Here is a 20,619-nt window from a genome sequence, read left to right on the forward strand (position 1 = left end):
TGGATTTTCAGTCTCCTCTACAAAATCCATATTGAATTATGCCCATATAATTTTTCTCACTTTAATATCTGTGTACTCTTATCATTCCTTTCTTTCCATAGTGCTAGAAACTTTGTCCAGAACATTCTTTCATATATTAATTGTTCCTGTTGTCCATTCAGTCAACAAATGCTTACCAAGTACCATGTAATGACACTATGCTAAGGGCTAAAGTGGAGCTTACGCTCTGATGGGAGACACAGATAAGTTACTATACAGCATGAGAAAGGCTGGATAAGGGTAAGGTGGGTTTGGTGTTCAAGCAAGTGGGAGAGTTTCTAATTCCTTACTAGAAAGTGAGAGAGGCATCAGAGAAGGTTTCCCAGAACCATTACCTAAGATAAGGCTTGAAGAGAGAGGAAGGCAAGAATATCCATACAGAGGGATCCACATGTGCTGAAACTCAGAGTGGGTGAGCACATGGCTTGCTTCAAGAACTGGAAGAGGGCAGAGTGGCCAGAGCCTAGATTTCTAATAGAGTGATGGTGAGAGGCAAGGCTGGAGAGTGGGGCAGGAGCAAACGATATGTGGCTTGTAAGCTCTGCTAAGGAGTTGACCTTTTGTTTTCAGCAAGTAAGTGACATAGTCACATTGCCAGTTTAGAAAGATCTCTCTGGTATGTTGGGGGGCAGATGATCAGGGTGATAATGGAGAGAGAAGATTAGCGAGGAAGCTGTTGTAGTAATCCAGGTAAGAAGTGATGCTGCCCTGACCATGGGCACGGAAGCCGCTAAGAAGATGGATATGTTTACAATACTCGTAGGTGGGCATCAAGGACATGTTCTGGAAATATGGGGCATGTTAGGCCCTGAGGCAGGATACAAAGAGGGAGAGCAGGTTTTGTGGAAGTAGATGGAGTACCAGGAGGATATCCGACTGCTCCTTCTTGGTCTCTTGTCCCATCTGTCTTTGTCTCCTGGCCTATTAGCTTTGGTGGCCCCAGTGCTCAGTCCTCTTCTCTTCATTCTCTACACTCCTCTCCTCGGGGGTCTCCTCCACTCTCATGGCTTTTCATGCTGTCTACACACTTACAACTTCTTAATTTAAATCTCTAGCCCAGATCTTTCTCCTTAACCCCGGGACTCAAACATCTAGCTGAATGCCCAGCATCTCCATTTAGATCCCTAAAAACCATCTGTCAGGCAGGGTGCAGTGGCTCATGCCTGTAATCCCAGAACTTTGGGAGGCTGAGGTGGGTAGATCATTTGAGGTCAGGAATTTGAAACCAGCCTGGCCAACATGGTGAAACCCTGTCTTTACTGAAAATACATATATTAGCCAGGCGTGGTGTGTGCCTGTAATACCAGCTACTCGGGAGGCTGAGGCAGGAGAATCACTTGAACTCGGGAGGCAGAGGTTACAGTGAGCCAAGATGGCACCACTGCACTCCAGCCTGGTGGACAGAGCAAGACTCCATGTCAAAATAAAAATAAAAAAATAAAATCTCCATCATGGGCAAAACTACACTCCTGGTCTTCTCATATCCCACAAACTTGCTTCACCAACTGACAAAGCCATTATCTCAATTTAAAAAGTCAAAATCCTTGGAATATTCTTGACTCCTTTTTTTCTCACATGCCTCAGATCTGACTCCATCAGTAAATTTGGGTGGAGTTTGATCTGAGGTATGTGACAAAATAGTTTGCTCTGTCTTCAAAACAGAACCAGAATTCAGCCACATCTCCTCACTCTCTCCTTTCTCCCTGGCCCAGGCCACCAGGATCCCTCTCCTGGAATACCACAGGAGGCTCCCAGCTGGCCTCGATGCTCCACCTTTGCCCTGAACTGCCTCCCTGCAGCCACTAGCAGTCTTCTCTCCCACGCAATGGAGGGGATTACATTCCAACATAATCCCCCCCTTGTTCAACACCTTGCAGTGACTCCCCATCTCACTCCAATAAAAACCTGAATCTCCCAGGGACCTGCAAGGCCTTAGATGCTCCGATTCTTTGCCCTCTCTGATCTTAGCTCCCAGTCACCAAAGTCCAGGCTTACTGGCCCCCTTGCTGTGCTTCAAACACACCAGCCATGCTCTTAGTTCTTCATTCTTGCCTCTGCTCTGAAATCTCTTTTCCCGTCTCAGACAGCTGGGTCCACAAAAGCTATCTTCCCAATTTCCAAGCTATAAACCTATCCCTGTACCTCTCTTCCAGGCAGTTCTGATACCCCAACCCTGCTTTTTGTTTTTCCCTCTAATGTACATCAACTTCTAAATCACTACATGATCACCTTGTTATGGGTATTAATCTTTGCCCCCAGCTAAAAAATAAATTCCACAAGAGCAGGGGTGTGGGTTTTTTTTACTGATCTATAGCAAGTATCTGATGCATAGCAGGATCCCAATAAATACTTGTCAAATTTGGTCTTAAATAGCTATTGGATAGGCAAAAGTGATATTTGAGAGATGGATTTCAGGATTCTCTGGAGACCCTTCAACAAAACATACAAAACTTTCTGTGATGTGGTTGCAGCCTAATTTTATACCTTCCTCCACTGTCACCCCAACGCACCTGGCCTCTATGCTAATTGCAGCTTCCTGGACAACCCTGCACCTTCTCCCCAGGTGCCTGTGTGTGAGTCCACTCCACCCAAAATGTCTGGTTGCCTACCTCAGCTGCACCTGAGCAACTCCAACTTATCCTGCAAGACACAGCTCAAGCAGTATCCCCTCTGAAATACTCGTTGGCCCCACTTTCTGTCTGCAGAGTTAGCTCCTCTTCCCTCTGCTGCTCCAGTGACATGCTCACACCTTTACAGCACAGCCTGGGAGTATTGCGGGTGGAAGGTAAAGATTCCCAGTCAAGGGGCAGCAACAGTATGGTTGGAAAAGTTACTTGTTTTAATTTCTCGCCCTCTCTTCTCTCTTCTGTTTCTCTCCTCTCTCATAAACACACATACTGCCTATATACACACAACCTGCCCTGAATTGATTTTCCTTGAATTGATGAGTTACGTAAATGCTACCCTAAGCACAGTTGTTTTCAGGTTCTCCTAACCTTTTGCTTTATTGATTTTTTAAGGATCCAGAGTGTTTACTGAGTTTCAGAAATTGGATTCTGTAATTATTTTTCTGTACTATCCTAGTTTTATGAAAATTCATTTGCTCAGCATTCTGTATCCATTTGAAAGTATTTAAGATTTTTGAAGAACGTTTTGTTTGATTCTTTATTTTCTGGTGATATATTGATCTCAACATAATGCTATTTATATGCTTTTAATTCTTCCAACACTGTTAGAATTGCATTGTGCTCGCTCAGCAAATTCACATCTATACAAAATATGGCCAGGTTTGGCTATTTCTTCACATTCACAGCATTCTCATGACTTCTAACAGTTCTTGTCTACTTTGCCTATAAACCCATAGGAAAATGTCTTATACTGACAATTTTGATCTTGAAAAAGAGAGCTTAGTTCATTCCAGGGTCAGCGTCTACTTGCAAACATTGATTTCCAAGAAAATTTCTCAGGTGTGAGCAAAATAAGCTAATTAAATTCAGAACTAAGAGAAAATAGTGTTACAAGGAACTCCCACCTCATTCAAATGCTCTGCGTTTTGGAACTAGAGGGGGCCTGGCCTTTGGCACCCTCATGCCTCTCCCCTTGTCTCCCTATCCCTGGGTACTGATTTCTCTTTCTTTATGTGACAGCCACTATGAAAAGAATGGGGTTCACTCACCACCTGCATTCCTCCACAACCATTTGATGTCTGCTTTCGATAACACCAGAGGAAACTGATCAGTCATATAAATCCAATCCTGAGCACAGTTCCTCGTTTGGAATTGTACCATGCCTTATGCCGAGGACATTTTCAAACACGGAGGGAATGTCTGATTCATTCGTGAGTAATGTAACAGCTTCCTCTCCAACTTGCCTCCCTTCAGTGGTTCACATTCTGACTGTTCAGTCAGTTTATCCTTTCCCAATCCTGTATTTGAATGCAACTGGCAAAGGTTGCTTGGCTGATTTTTGTTTTAACATATAGACTTGGAAAGATGTTTCTCAAATGTGACTTGTGGATTTATGGTTATTCAGTGTTCCTGGATTAATTGAACAAAAACTGTTAACACTGTTACACAATCAGAATTATGTCCATCCATTTGGCTGAAAAATACGAAAAAAATACTTTTGTAGGTTTTCATGCATTTTAGCACTTTCGTACCATTAGGGAAGTTCAACCTTCACACTTTCAACGGCAATGAAACATTCTTGTCTCACCTACTGTTTATTAATGGGAAGAAAGCCCATCTGTCAATGTATTTCCTGAACAATATTTTTTAGATTATGTACAATGGTTAAAAACAAATGTCCATTTATTCTTCTTTCCCACAAGTTGAGTATTTTCAATCATTCTTAAAAGGACAAAGATGTTTGCTGACAGAATATGAATTTATAAAGGATAATCTTGAGAATATAATGGCATTCTATTCTTTTTATCTTTACTTTTGCCATATCAGAGTTGGACAATGGTCTCAATCATATGTTACAACTAGAAAATGCACAATTGGGTTTTTGTTATGCTAAGAATCACTCATTTTCAACTTTTTAAATGATTATCAGACTAAGAGGGGATGTGAAAGTGGATATGAAACTGAATAAAAGCACTATCTGCCAAAGAAACAACATTTGTGTAATAATTAAGAAACTGTTTAGAGCACCCTCTGGAAACATTAATTATAACACATGCAAATTATTCCTGTATGAAGCTTAACTTGTTTATCTCCTATAGCCACCTGTATTTGAATTTTTTAATAAGCTCATTTATTATAAATAAAGCATGCAAATCAATCTGGGAATACTTTTTCTGTTTCAGAAATTTCATGTAAGTGACAGGCTGCCATGTACAGTACAACTTATAGGGGGAAAAAAGTACCTTTACTCCTTTCACATAGTTATACCTTCATCTGACACTGAAAGCCATCTGTCAGGAACTTTTAAAATATGTTTTACATGCACAGCAGCAAACCCAAAAGAAAAAATGCTATACAGTTTTGCAGTACATGTATGCCACAGAAACGTTAAAAAACGTTCTACCCCAACAGATAAATAGGTTTGGCCTGAATCTCTCTAATCTCAGTTTTGTGGGTAAAAAAGATGATTTTTCCCTTATTTTTCTCCATTTGCTGACAACTAGAATTTCCATATAAAATACATTTATGGGACGTACTTATGCTAAACAAATTATCCACTGTTTATCTGAAATTCAAATTTAATTCAGCATCCTATATCTTTATTTGCTGAAGATAGTTGGGATATGGGCTTACTCTTTTTTTTGAGGCAGAGTCTGACTCTGTCATCCAGGCTGGAGTGCGGTGGTGTGATCATGGTTTGCTGAAGTCTCAGCCTTTCTGGCTCAAGTGATCCTCCCACCTCAGCCTCCCCAGTAGCTGGGACTACCGGCACATATCACCACGACCAGCTAATTTTTTTTTTTATTTTTTTGTAGAGATGAGGTTTGCCCAGGCTGGTCTCAAACTCCTGACCTCAAGAAATCATCTGGCCTTAGCCTCCCAAACTGCTGGGATTGCAGGCGTGAGTCACCGTGCCTGGTCTGGGCTGCCTCTTTTTTAAAGAGTTAAAATACTGGTTCCTATTTGTTTTACTTCTCTAGTATAGAAGGCCCTTACTGCGGCCTCTATCTTGGAGGGCAATTTTTAAAGGACTTCAAGAACTTGAACCAGGATTAGAGGAAAACCACAAGATGGCTAAAGGGTGGGAAAATAAGAAATAACACTATTTAAACTGTAGATAAGAGGACTAAAGTGATGAAACAGTCACCAGGTATTTGGAGTGGTCTCACCCAAGGGACTGTGCCAACTTCCTCTTTTTATGAGGGCAGGCAAAAACTGGCCAAAACACAAGTTACGATAATAAGCATCATAGCTACATTTATCGAATGCTAGGGTGTGCTGCATAACTGAATGACAGTGTTTCTCACAGTTTACCTCCAACTCTCATGGCCAGCCCATGAGATGTGTACCATTATCCCCATGTTTTAAACAAAAGAAACTGACACTCAAGTCAGAAGGCATGTCAGTGGTAAAGGCCAGAGTCACATCCCGTCTAAGTGTCTAACCCTAAAAACCACACTCTCTCCACCTTGACTCTTGGGAAGAATATTATAAAGCATGTGGTCAAACAATCTAGTCTGTAAATATTAAAAATAATTGTCTCCTGTGTGTTCATGCATTTACATGTGATTATACCAAAGAACAGTTGAATGGGCTGAAAAATTCTTATGATTCCTCCTGTCCCTTTGATTCACTGTTAGAAACCATTGTCAAGGTAGTGTCTGGCTACAACAGAAGGGATTTTTGACACGGTGCATTGTTTCATCTTTTTAAAATCAATGTAGGCTCTTTCGATGATCATAACACTAACTGTTCAGTCTTTAGGCATAAGATTCAAACATTCAACTAAGCATGTTTAAAAATTTGCCTTCAGCCCAGTAGATATATCCACTCTTCCACTTGGCTTCCACATTTAGATTTCGGAATTTATCTTGTTATCGTCAAATCCAACAGACTGTACACTCTCTGAGGGAAGAAACACTCAGTATCTCGTCAAGTACACAGCATGCAATGGGTGCTCCCAAATACTTGATTAATATCATATGATATAATGTAATATGGCTCTTCATAAACAGTGTTTATAAATACAGTATTTTAAATGTCTTCAGGAATCTTTCGTTGGAATTTTAACTTTACTGTAATGGGCCTACTTTTAAAGTTAATAGAAATAATGTAAATGTAGACAGGACTAAGATTTTTCCTTAAGATTTCACTCTGGCAATTCTTTCTTGAGATTTAGCCATGGCTGTTTTTATGACTGTAATTTCCTTAATATGGGGCCTCAGCCACATTCCATCATCATAAATCCCTTTTATGTACTTAAAAGCAATGTTGAAATATTTTCCAGTTTTTATATCTTAACTCTTCACTTAAATCCATTATTTTCATTCTGAGATGATCTTATACAAATATTGTAGAAGATTTTGGAATTATATAATAAGAAAAAACTAGTATACTACCTCAGAAATCTTAACTAACTGATATGTTCCCCAATGCAATGTGAAACATCTAAAGTAATTATTCAAGCAAGGAAAGAGACCATCTTTGTCCCAATTACTGGAATATTTTACATAAAGTTGGCTTTATGCACTTGACTTTTTGTTTAAACTCAAGTTTGTAGTATTTTCTACTGGACATTGTTAGCTCAGGACTTTTTCAGGAGCAAAGAATAAAATAATTATTATTGAACTTATTTTAAAGAAGAAATAAGGAAGAAAAGAAGAAATTTCACTGGTTCCCCTTAGCTTAAGACATGGCTGGACACGGATGCTCAAACAATCACATTAGGACCCTGTCCCTCTCCGTATCTGGGCTCTCTGGCCTCTTGGGTCAGTTTCATGCTCAGGTGGGCTTTCTCTGTGTAGTGGCAAAGATGGGCATCAGACATCCCAAGTTAACATCATCTTTAGTGTTCATGCTCTCAAAAGCAAAGAGATCCTCTCCCAGCATCCATATTAAATCCCAAAAGATATTCTATTTGGCCTTGCTTTGGCTACATACTCACCCCTGACCAAGCTGTCTGTCAAGAGATTAGAGTTAATTGAAAGGCCAGCCTGGTTTACACACTCATTCTGTATTGAAAGATGTAGACCGTGTGATTGACAGTCCCAGCAGCTATGAGAAGGAGAGTTTTCAAAAGAGTTTCCAGTGTGGCCAGGCACAGTGGCTCACGCCTGTAATCCCAGCACTTCGGAAGGCTGAGGTGGGTGGATCACCTGAGGTCAAGAGTCGAAGACCAGCCTGGCCAACATGGAGACACCTCGTCTCTAAAAAAAAAAATTTTTTTAAGAATTTAAAAAAACAGTTGCCAGTGTAAGAGACAGTGGATTCTGGGCAAGTAAAAAGAAGTGTTTATTAAAATACTGTGCCTTTGTAATAAAAATCTTTTGCAGGAAATACAAATAATTTAAAACAATTCAATAAGCACCATACATTTTAAAACGATTAGGAATACACTCAGAAGAACTGAATTGCTTATTTAGTAAATTTTAGATAATATTTTCTCCTCTTTGAACCTCAGTTTTGTCACCTGGAAACATGAGAATAATGCTTACCTTACAATCATGATTTGAAGAGATGATGGAACTGATCATAACTTGTGCACTATAAAGTGCTATCTTCATAGTTATAAATTATAACCTCTAAGAAAATTAATTTCTAAAGAAAGCAAAATTATCCATGTCAAGGTTTAGAAAGTCTCTCTCTTAAGAAAAAATTTATTCTATTACCCCTGTTGGGTTTTTTCCTGAGGAATCAGGGTTTGAATACAATATACATAGGTTCTGCAATGTTTTTAGGATGAGGATGGTGATAGTGTTGGCAGGTACTCAATGAATACTTAGAGATTTAAATGTATTGCTATATTTCTGGGAAATGAAAAGACCAATGTAAGCTAGTTGAATGAGAAAACTAAAGGTGGGCAGATGGTGAACAGATCAAGTTGCTGATTTTAAAGGTAGGCTGAGCTGATATTTGTAGCTGTTAATAACATAGCTGTCTTCTTTAAAGGAAGTACTCTTAAATATCAATAGTTTCATGGCCAAGGTGCCATTAAGATGATCACTCCCAGGAAATGTTTTTTCAGTGACATTACCTTAAACTTTCATCTGAAATGAAATAAAGAAATGTTTTATAGGTGATTCACTTTTACCTGATATGTGTACAACATTTTAAGAGAATGAATTAGTCAGTCTGTTTGAATCATCTTTACGTGTTCCTTTTAGTAAGGAACTCCAAGTTGGTTAAATGGCTAGCACTAGAAAGCAAAAATAACAGAAACAGTGAAAAGACAGTCTATATTGAAAGCCTGATCCAGACACATCATGGGGGGATAAATGTATCAAGACAAAAATACACAAAAAGTGAAAGTATTTCTGGAGTATTTCACTACCAATATAAATATTAAAATGCTCACACAGCTATATCTGGCAAGTTATATAGAAGAGGAAGTGAAAGCAATATATGCCAAGTCAATGGCATTGGTGTAAAATATAATCATAGAGGAACAATCTCAGAGTTGAAAATTATTAGAATTGGAAAATACTTTGAAGTTCTTTAGTTCCACCTAGGAGAATGCCATTAAATATCATTTAATAAACATCCCTCTATGGGCTTTAATAACAAGCCCTGATTTGTAGTGTTTGCCAATTTCTACTGTGTCAGCACACCCACCATGGCTGATTTCAGGCTACCAAGATGAGGTTACTGAAACGCAAGTTGGGAAGAGATGCACGTAGTAGGCTGTCCTGAGCCAGCACCAGAGACCTTCAGCACACAGCTGGTTCAGCACCGTCATTTTCAAATAAGAAAGCAGTTGATGCCAAAGGAGTTGGGTGACTTACTTTGGGTCATACAAATAACCAGCTCCACTGCTGCAACTAAAACTAGGTCCTCTCCAATGTTCGACCTCAGAATTGTGAATGCCTTATGAGGAAAGCACCATGATTGATTGATTGGTAAGCCCACGTGGCTTTTTATCCTGGTTAAGTTCCCCCTTAAGGGCCTCTATAGACATTTCCATATTGAGTTTAAACTATAGTCTGCCTATGTCCACTACTCGCCTAAGAGCTCACTGACATTTGGAAAATGTTTTATTTATCTTTGTACCTTCAGCGCTCTGTACAGTATCTGGCGCTAAGATGCTTTTAAGTATTTGTGAGGGACATGTACAAACAATAGAGAACAGGTATTGACCTACTGTGTGCCAGGCAGTGTTCTTAGTGATTTACATGCATTAGCTCATTGAATCCTTAGAATAAGTCTCACAAATGAGGTAGGTACTACAATCATACCCATATTTTAGATGAGAAAATAGAGGCTTAGACTTATTTGACAGTGATTGGATTCAAACCCTACAATCTGGCCCAGTGCCTGTGCACTTGGCCTCTCAGCTGTCACTCATTTAACTAGCAGTAATCGTAGTGCCCAGCTCAGCCAAATACTTTTAAAAGGTCTCTCTCCTTTCCTTAGGAAGGACACAAAACCTTTCCCAGAAAAGATCTGATCTGACCAACACACACCTTTGTTAATAGGGAAGGGCCTTTATTAACAGGAATTATCAAGGAAATGGGGAGTTTTCGGTGATTCCATTTTCTCATTATCTAAGGTTTAAACAGAAACCCATATTTTACTTAAAAATTCTGTTGTCAACAATGAGCTCTAGTCCCATTTTTTTCTTTAATTAAAAAAATGTTAACCTTTCTTTGATTTATTCACTTGAAAAATGGCATCACCATATGGCAACAGATAATGAAAAGAAGGTGTAGGAGACTAAGGTACTAACTCCAACTGTGTTCTGCAAGGGTTTTTCTTTAAATAGAAAATATATTCTTCTTCCCCACTGATTTTCCATCTCATCAAGTGAAATAACAAAAAGCTTATTTCTACATGTGTACATTTTCTTGGATTCTTGTCCATTGAGGTTTAGTACAGTGTGTGACTTATGTGCCAACTTTAAGATATGAACCTTATTTTAAAAACATAATATAATATTTCTAACATATATATTTTTTGAGACTGAGTCTTGCTCTGTCACCAGGCTAGAGTGCAGTGGTATGATCTCTGTTACTGCAACCTTTGACTCCCTGGTTCAAACGATGATTCTCCTGCGTCAGCCTCCCAAGTAGCTGAGATCACAGGCACACATCACCACAACTAGCTAATTTTTGTATTTTTAGTAGAGATGGGGCTTCACCATGTTGGCCAGGATGTCTCAAACTCCTGACCTCATGAATCACCCACCTCAGCCTTCCAAAGTGCTGGGATTACAGATTATTTTGAGGGCTCCTTCAAAGAGCCTAGAAGAAAAAAAGTCTCTCACACTTTGTACTGCATTAATCGACAGCAACTAACATGAAAATTGGTTATAATACTTTTCTCCCTTCTGGCAATAATAATTCCTTTGTTTCCTTTCTTACATTATCATTTCTACAGAAAATACAGCAATAAATTATTTTTTAGCCTCAATTTTATTAGCTACACTGATACCATATTGAAAAGTGCAGTTGATTTTTCACATAATGTTTATTTTTCCCATTATGCTATAGATGGCGTAGATATGTATTTGCAGTTGGTTTACAGTTTGTATTTGCCCACAAGTAGAACAATTTGTTCCTAATCCTTTTCTTCTATTCCTTGTTTTTCTCTCTACCAGCACCAAAAATTTACTAGTACATTACAAAACAATGAGAATTACAGATAAAATAGCAAGCATTTATATATACTCTATATTGATCAAAGCGCTTTTAGAGATGAGATCTCTTTTTGATCCTTAAAATAGTCATGTGAGAATATCAGACCCTGGGACTCAGAGGTGGATGATTGCCTGGAGTCACACAGCTAGAGAGAGAAAGGGCCAACATCAGAGGTCTGATTGTCTGACTTCTGTTCTAATGCATGCTCCCGCCTCACTTGGGAAGCTGCTTTGGTATAGTGAAGCACTTAGCAGCGTGAATGTGTTCTTGTCAGCCAGATGTGGAATTGAATCCTGGTTCTAACTGTGTGATTTTAGCAAGTTTGCTTATCTAGAAGAGGAGGATAATAATACTTCCTTCTTCACAGGGCGTTGATGAAGAGTAAATCAAAGCCTTTAGCAGAATGCCTCTCACATGGTAAGCACTCAATACATGTTCTTGTTATTTTTATTATTACATGGCTTATACCTCTTTCAATGCTTTGCTTTACTGAGGTTTCATCTTTCCCTCTGGTCCAACTGCAGTCCTCTAGCTTTGCTTATGCCTTCATAGTCTGTATCCCCAATCAGATGGCTTCATTTGGACCCTGAAAATTATTGTGTCCTTGACCCTCTGCTCTGGTTTCTTCCATCTTTCATGAATGTGAAGAGGACATCACAGCATGTATTAATGGTATCTTCTCTTAAAGGAACTCACAGAGTTACTAAGTAATCCTTTCATTCATTTCTTGCTGACCTCATTTTGCATACCGGCTGTAGTCATGCTAAACCTCTTCCTTCAGTCTGATACCCCTGGATCTTCCTCTGTGTCCATCACTTTCAGAAGATGACCATGTACTCTAATCTTCATCTGACTTCTCATCCTCTCCTGCTGTCTCAGAAAAAGTGACCTCTAAGCCAAGTATGGTGGCTCACGCCTGTAATCCTAGCACTTTGGGAAAGCAGATTGCCTGAGCTCAGGAATTCAAGACCAGCCTGGCCAATATGGGGAAACTCTGTGTTACTAAAAAGCAAAACATTAGCCTGGTGTTGTGGCATGTGCTGTAATTCCAGCTACTTGGGAGGCCGAGACATGAGAATCACTTGAATCGGGGAGGTAGAGATTGCAGTGAGCCAAGATGATGCCACGACACTCCAGCCTGGGCAACAGAGCAAGATTCTGTCTCCAAAAAGAAAAAAAAAAATGACCACTGTATGTTTCAGGGCTCTCGAGAATGCTCCTTTGGAGTGCTGCTTCAATAATTTTCTCTCTCTCATTTGCCAGTTTGGTTTACCCACTTTCTAAACTCAACTACTAGCAGTTCTCCTGACCATGTCATGTGCTCTCTACTGCCTCCATACCTTTGCATAAACTGCTCTGCCTGCTAGGCATTCTTTTTGAGATGAAATCTCACTCTGTCACCCCAGCTGGACTGCAGTAGCATGATCTTGGCTTACTGCAACCTCTGCTCCCCAAGTTCAAGCAATTCTCCTGCCTCAGCCTCCCAAGTAGCTGGGATTACAGGCCCCCATCACCACGCCCCACTGTTTTTTTTTTTTTTTGTAGTAGAGACAGAGTTTCATCGTGTTGGCCAGGCTGGGTTTGAACTTCTGACCTCAAGTGATCTGCCTGCCTTGGTTTCCGAAAGTGCTAGGATTACAGGCATGAGCCACTGCCCCTGGACAGGAATTTTCATCCTTTGTCCTCCTTTGAGACTCAGCTCTAGCATAATTTCCAGTCGAGTTGGTCTCCCTTCCTCTGCATTCCAATAACTGTTAACCCGCTGCCTCCCTCAAGTGACTTGAGCTTCCCAGGGAAGGTCATTTGCCTTTGTAGACATTGACTAAGTGTTAGCAAAAGAAAGGAGGGTCCTGCCAACAAGTCTATTGTCTTTCCCGCAACTTAAGAATAAACTCCTTTTCACCCTGTTGCTGCTTTCTGCTTGTCTTCCCTTTGACAAACATTCTACTGCTTTATCACCCATTCCCTCCATTTAACATCTGACACTACTAAAGAAACTACTGTCTTGAAGATCAACAAAGAGCTTCCATGTGGACCACGTCCTCCTTCTTGAGACCCTTGCCTGGCTTTTATGACAGTGCAACATTGGCTCTCTTGATGTCTCGCTAAACTTATCCTTTCTTGACTCCTCCACAGATTTCTCCATTGTGGGTATTCCCTAAGATTTAGGTCATTTGCCTTCTCTTCTTTCACCGAGTCCAATGATGAACATACCCACTCTTGGTTTTAACCATCACCTCTATGCGAATAATGTGCAAAGTTTATTTCTAGTCCAAGTGGAGTCTCTGTTACTCTGCCAATCGAGTTCTAATTTTTTATTCCTTCTAGTGCAGCAGTGGCAAATACCTGACACTCATGTATCTCACTTGGGACAGGCACTGTTTCACCTGGGACTGATCATACCACTTTCCCAGTAAAGGCAGGCTTCTTAGAATCCTTCTCATTTCCGCCTCTATTCTTTGGCACTAATTCTGTGTCTGCTCAGTTTTCATTCTTCACTTGTTCAGGCACCTGCTTCCTGGTGAATAATGTAAAACCTACTAGTCATCCCTGTAGGAGAACATGCACTCATTTCCCTGCAGCATGTCCGACTCAACATGGTTAAAACCAATTTATCACTCCCATATATTCAGCCTAACTTCCTAGTGCAGTCTACCCTAGTTTTATAACTTGTTCTACTTTTTCCAGATAACTGCTAATCATCTTTGCTTTCTTTTTTGCGCCGTGTTTGATACATTAGGGTTTCAAATCCTACTTATTCAAATATGCCCCTTATTCATCCCTTCTCTCGTTGGGGCTACCATATTTATTCTGGCCCTTGTTACCTCGTTATGGGACATAATAATAGCCTGCCGACTGGTCTTTCCATTGCCAAGTTCTCTCTGCTCTAGGCCACCCTGCCTCCAGATCAATCTAGAGTAAAGCCTTCATCATAAGACTCTCTAACTCAAAATTCTTTAATGATTATCAATCACCTCTTAAAATCCCCAATTCTTAGACTCTTAGCAGGGTAAAATGATTTTTGATTTGGAGTCAAAAAGTTTTGGATGCAAATTTTGGCACTACACTTAACTGCTATGTAGCTTTGAATTTATGGCTTAATTTTTATTCATCATTTATTCAATGTATACTTGTTTAATACCTCCTACATCTCAGGCACCACTTGGGATAAAATGATGACCCAAATAGACCTTGTCCTTGCTCTCCTGGACCTCACACCATAGTGAACTTGTTTTTGTTTCTCATGATCATAATAATCCAAAGTACAGGCTGTGCCTTTTTTCCTTAACACTTGTAGCTTTTGGTTTGTGCTATGCAGAGTACTGTAATGCCATGTACAATGCCACAATAATCAGCATATATGTGTTATTACCCAGCCACATTGCAACTTCACTGAAGGGCAGGGGCTATGTCCCATTTCCCATCGTGCAAGCACAGAGCCCTGCATATACCAGCTGCTCCATGATTTCTGATGTGGTTTTATAGATCCAGGGTTAGTCTTTGGCACAGTCATAATGCCTAGCATGTTTTTAGAGGCTCCCTCTGCCCTATCAGTATTACGCTATTAAAAAAAGTCATACCTATTTAGTTTCTATTCATTCTAAGGCTTCTCCTTTCCAACCTACTGCCCTGTCTATAATTACTATAAGTAGAACTCACAATGTTTATAACTTACGCACCTTAAGTTTTCAAAACTGAATAACAAGGCCACTCACATTTCCTCATAGAAATACTATCTATATGCATACAATGGAATGTTAAAATAATGTTCTTTTTACTAAATAGCTTTTTGACTTGGTAATGAAAAATATGTTGTTTTTCCTGAGAAGTAGTTCTAGGACTTTAGTTCTGAAGATTATGTTTTATTTTATACATTTTCAAGCAGCTGTTTTTCAGTTCCCAGTGATCTTACATTAAACATTTGTCTGTCTGAAACAATAGGTTAACTATAGCCAAATCATAACCATACCTTTCCTCTCCACACAAAATCCTATAAACAGCATGTGTTCATATTGCTTCTAGAATTTATGATTGTTTTCTTCCAAAAGGAAGCTAAATTTAGCCTAGTGATTCTACATGCTCCCAAGGAAACAATGCCTGCTGTGATTTCTAGAATAAATGAATCTGAACCACAGTTCCTTTACTTGACTAACCGAGAAAGTTTAAATACCAACCTAGTCATTAACTACAGTCATTAAACCACATTAAACAACCAGCAAGGGGTTAAGAAAGTCACTAAGTTTTTTCTTTCATTGCTGAATGAGCCTAACTTAGTTACTGTATCAACCTTAATACAAAACATTGTTTGCATCTCAATGGTTGTCTGAAATTATTCCTTCATGCCTTGAGTCCTAAAATTAAACTATGTGGAGTCATGTCCGATGACTCCACAATGCATCTTTATGTGAAATTGGCTAGAGTTTTTGTTTTCCTTCTATGTAAAAGTCCAGTTGGGAAGCTTTATTTCTGATAGTTTAAATGGTATAGGTCCTTCAGTTTTCTCTTCTTTGTTTCTAACAACTGAACTTCTCTTGCCTTGTACTTGTTTTGACAGATAAACCTCTCACAATGAAGGCCCCCGCTGTGCTTGCACCTGGCATCCTCGTGCTCCTGTTTACCTTGGTGCAGAGGAGCAATGGGGAGTGTAAAGAGGCACTAACGAAGTCTGAGATGAATGTGAATATGAAATATCAGCTTCCCAACTTCACTGCAGAAACACCCATCCAGAATGTCATTCTACATGAGCATCACATTTTCCTTGGTGCCACTAACTACATTTATGTTTTAAATGAGGAAGACCTTCAGAAGGTTGCTGAGTACAGGACGGGGCCTGTGCTAGAACACCCAGATTGTTTCCCATGTCAGGACTGCAGCAGCAAAGCCAATTTATCAGGAGGAGTTTGGAAAGATAACATCAACATGGCTCTGGTTGTCGACACCTACTATGATGACCAACTCATTAGCTGTGGCAGCGTCAACAGAGGAACCTGCCAGCGACACGTCTTTCCCCACAATCATACTGCTGACATTCAGTCGGAGGTTCACTGCATATTCTCCGCGCAGACAGAAGAGCCCAGCCAGTGTCCTGACTGCATGGTGAGCGCCCTGGGAACCAAAGTCCTTTTATCTGTAAAGGACCGGTTCCTCAACTTCTTTGTAGGCAATACCATAAATTCTTCTTACTTCCCAGATCATTCATTGCATTCGATATCAGTGAGAAGGCTAAAGGAAACAAAAGATGGTTTTATGTTTTTGACGGACCAGTCCTACGTTGATGTTTTACCTGAGTTCAGAGATTCTTACCCCATTAAGTACGTCCATGCCTTTGAAAGCAACAATTTTATTTACTTCTTGACGGTCCAAAGGGAAACTCTAAATGCTCAGACTTTTCACACAAGAATAATCAGGTTCTGTTCCATAAACTCTGCATTGCATTCCTACATGGAAATGCCTCTGGAGTGTATTCTCACAGAAAAGCGAAAAAAGAGATCCACAAAAAAGGAAGTGTTTAATATCCTTCAGGCTGCATATGTCAGCAAGCCTGGGGCCCAACTTGCGAGGCAAATAGGAGCCAGCCTGAATGATGACATTCTCTTCGGGGTGTTTGCACAAAGCAAGCCAGATTCTGCCGAACCAATGGATCGATCGGCCGTGTGTGCATTCCCTATCAAATATGTCAATGACTTTTTCAATAAGATCGTCAACAAAAACAATGTGAGATGTCTCCAGCATTTTTACGGACCCAATCATGAGCACTGTTTCAATAGGGTAAGTCATATACGTTCCCCACTTACAAACTGTGAGGTATAAATTAGAATATCAGTCTCAAAAAGAATATCCAGGGCTTCTTTTGTGCTTAGGTAAGTGATATTTATCCAAAATAGCTGCAGATTTTTTCCAAGAAAATTTAGAAATTGAATCTTCATTTACACCTAAAATTATGTCTTTAGAAGGTAATATGGTAACTAAAAGAAAATATATTTTTACAATTCAGATTTGTATGTTTGTGACACATCAGATTATATTAAAGTTACTTCTCATATAAGTTTTTATAGTTTGGATCAAATTTACATGGATTTTATCACAACAGCAATTCCCGTAAAACATAATTATTGACATTTCTATATAATCTCTGCAACCTTTACAATATACTCAAGCTAATTTGTAGATTTTAAAGAATTGTTTCTTATGAGATTATATTCTCTCACTCATAAAGGAACTTAACTTTAAAAAAATCTCTTCTGAAATGCTGATAAATAAAACATTTTTAAATGAGCTAGTATACTTCTCTAAATAACCTGGAAAAGTAGAGAGGAAATGTTTGCTCTCAAATCCTTCCTTCAGAGATTGACTTCAATCATGTACTTCCTTCTGGAAAAGACTTGTATCTACCAAGTTGTATCTTGGCATATTCCTGGTTGGTATTTCACATTTATAAGCATAAATATTTTGGTTCATGATTATTTATACTTATATGAAATGGTATTTTCATAGGAGTGATTGGAGATATTCTTGTGCTGTGATTTAAATATAGTAACAGCTACCAGCTAAACCTGGAGAATTTTTCCTGCTAATCAGTTGATCATCTGGTGCCAGAGGGAGAGCACCAAACTGAGTGTTTATTGTGGCTTTGAGTTTCTTGTCTTGGGCCAGATTTGGAATATGGACCTGACTATGATCATAACCGAATAAACGAATAGTACAGCTTTTATAAAGACAGTTTGACTTTGAAAAGGTATGTCTCACTCGCTTTAGCAGTTTTCAATCTAAGATATAAAGGTTATCATTGCAATCAGAAAGAACCTTAAATACATCCTTGATAGCATGGAGTATATAATTTGCTGAGGGGTAAGGGCATATGAATTCAGAAACATTTGGTTGACTTCTGCTGAAATGTCTGGGATACTTCTCTAGATGGAAACTGTAGTTAACTTTTTTATGATGCTAGGAAAACACTTCCAAGAAAGTCAGTTCATCTTTTGGTGAACTAAAAACAAAGCTTCCTTCCTCTCTTTTCCAAAGTAGTCTATGAATATACATAACATACATGCACATATATTCCAACTAAGACTTATTTCCCCCTGCACACATTTAATATATGTTGCAAAGAAGCAATAGAATTCCTCATGAAGCTGCCCCTTTTCTTTACTAGAAACTACAGAAGAATGAAAGCAAACAAAATGATTTTCAGAAATCTGAGATTAGGAAATAAAAATGTAATATTAATACCATTACGGAGAAGATAGTTTTCTGCATCTAATAAGTTGATTTTGAGACACAAGTTTTAAAAGAGTCTATTAGGAATTCCCCCAGGGCTCCTAGAGCACATAAATTTTCTATTTAAATCTTGTTTCATTAAAAATTAAAAAGAGGGGTAGGGCAAGGAAAGAAGAGAAACTTCATAAAGGTATACTGACATCTTACTTCATTTTTAAAATTTTGTATATTTCAACTCTTAGATGTAAAAGTACTTAACAATTCTAGAAATTCTCAAAACATCTGAATTTTATCCTACCCCTTGGCCTTTTTTAGTGTTCCAAGGGAAACGAGGAGACAGGATTTTCCAGTGAAATTCAGGTCAGTTTTATCTCCCAGGAAAAATGCCCAAAATGCAGTAGCCACACCTGAAACCATTATCACTCCCATCACAAAAATTCTTGTGGGAAACAAGATGGAACTTGCCAACTTCCTTCTTACAAAGGAAGCCAACTTTTACACTGGCCAAATTCCACAGACAAATACCTTCAAACCTCCTCTTTTTATTTGCCTGTTTATCTTCTCTGGTTACAAAGATCAAACTTCTCCTGAGACTGAGACTACACATATTCTCTCTCTTCGTATACCCCATCCACAGCAGACCTCAGATTGTTTTAATAATGAGTATATAATCATTTCCTAGCTTAATGCCAAAATGAAGGCACCTAGAGCCATTCATCACACAAAAAAACAAAATGATTACAAGATCAAAGCCGTTGAGGAGGACTCTCAAGCAATAAGATGACTCCATTTTGTCTTGGCAGATTTACTTGGCCAGAAATCAGGTGACCCTTTTAATAAATTTCTTGGAACTGAGTTTTTACTTTGGCATCAAGTTTGGTGAAAAGACAAACATATCATAGTTTTGTTTTTAACATCTCTAACACATTTATAAAGGGACGCTTGCGTACTCTGTGGACAAGGGTAAGAAAGCTGCAGCAGTAACTTTCCACTCAGGCTTCTGCGCAGCCCTCAGAGTTGACACATTGCCGAAAGAGGGAGTTTTTGGCACCCCTTGAGCTCCCCACCATGTGCAAAAAGGGTTTCTATCACAGGGTCAGATAATGGGAGTGCCAGGGAAGGGCCTTTTACATTTTAGGGGTCTAACAGATGTTCCAGGCCTGACTTGCTTATTGAGGATCACATATTGTGTTGCTTTTCCTAGTCTCACATTTAGTGAAATATGTCTATGCAAACCTTCACATGCATCTTCTCATATTGATGACATCACAAACGCCCTCTTTTGAGTCATCTGATAATTCCCAGTGCTTGTCATCTTCACCCTAAGTCATTTGTGCTTCGGAACTCTTTGTCTCCACATAAGATGCTGTTTCTGGAAACTTATCCCAAGCCACAGGTGCCCATTTGTAGAATACAAATGTTGTTGATTGTATCAGTTGTTCTATAAGAATATATTCTTGATCCTCACAATGTGACTGTTTTTTATGTTGCTTTTGAAAGTGATTCTAAAGAATTTGTTTACAATGGCTTCCAAAACTGGGTACTATGAGATTATACACCCACAATTATAAATCTTTTTAAATATCTTTACCTCCTCCTTTACCTATTCATCAATCAACCTCTATAAGCATCCTAATTAGTATTGATTGAAGTTGTTTTAGGCTAATGCATATTCTTTAAACAGCACATTATTATTCAAAATAATTGAGAAAATTATCCCATAATATGGATGGAGGCTTTGTAAAGACCCATATGTAGGGAGAAAAAACCCTCATCTCTATTTGAGGATAAGCAGTAGCAAAAATTTCACAAACTTGCTTAAAATTAAGTGGAATTTAATTTTAATACTGTGGAAGCTCTAACAGTCTCTTACATATAAGGGATTGATTAATGTGACAATTTCAGGAAAAAAAACGAGGATCAGTACACATTTGCCCAATCTCCTACAAATGAGAATCAATACAGAATAAGAGAATTTTTTTCAGTCCCCAAATCAGCAAAGATCCTGTTCTCTAAGTTATAGAATATTTATTAAAATAAGTAGAATAGTACATTTTAGAAAAAAATCTAATTAAAGTTGAAATTAGAAAAGGGTTCTTGAA

General features: G+C 38.9%; 1 protein-coding gene and 1 long non-coding RNA gene across 5 annotated transcripts in view; one reads left to right on the forward strand and one right to left on the reverse strand.

Annotated features, from left to right (window-relative positions):
- LOC128928430 (uncharacterized) overlaps positions 1-3,801 on the reverse strand; it is a 126,299-nt gene extending 122,498 nt beyond the window's left edge. The window contains exon 1 of the long non-coding RNA XR_013524090.1: positions 3,716-3,801. This is a non-coding gene — a long non-coding RNA (uncharacterized LOC128928430). The remainder of the gene's footprint in view (positions 1-3,715) is intronic.
- Positions 1-20,619, forward strand: part of MET (MET proto-oncogene, receptor tyrosine kinase) — a 121,948-nt gene that overhangs the window by 12,093 nt on the left and 89,236 nt on the right. For 2 of the 4 annotated variants that reach the window (XM_078343250.1, XM_078343251.1), the window contains exon 2: positions 15,855-17,068. In XM_078343250.1, the coding sequence (XP_078199376.1) occupies positions 15,869-17,068 (1,200 nt within the window). In that variant the 5' untranslated portion in view covers positions 15,855-15,868. Of the gene's footprint in view, positions 1-11,666; positions 11,717-15,854; positions 17,069-19,846; positions 19,914-20,619 lie in introns of those variants that run through there. The other 2 variants (XM_002751769.7, XM_078343252.1) reach the window with 2 other exon arrangements.

This window comes from Callithrix jacchus, chromosome 11 (genome assembly GCF_049354715.1).
Source record: "Callithrix jacchus isolate 240 chromosome 11, calJac240_pri, whole genome shotgun sequence".
Lineage (NCBI taxonomy): Eukaryota > Metazoa > Chordata > Mammalia > Primates > Cebidae > Callithrix > Callithrix jacchus.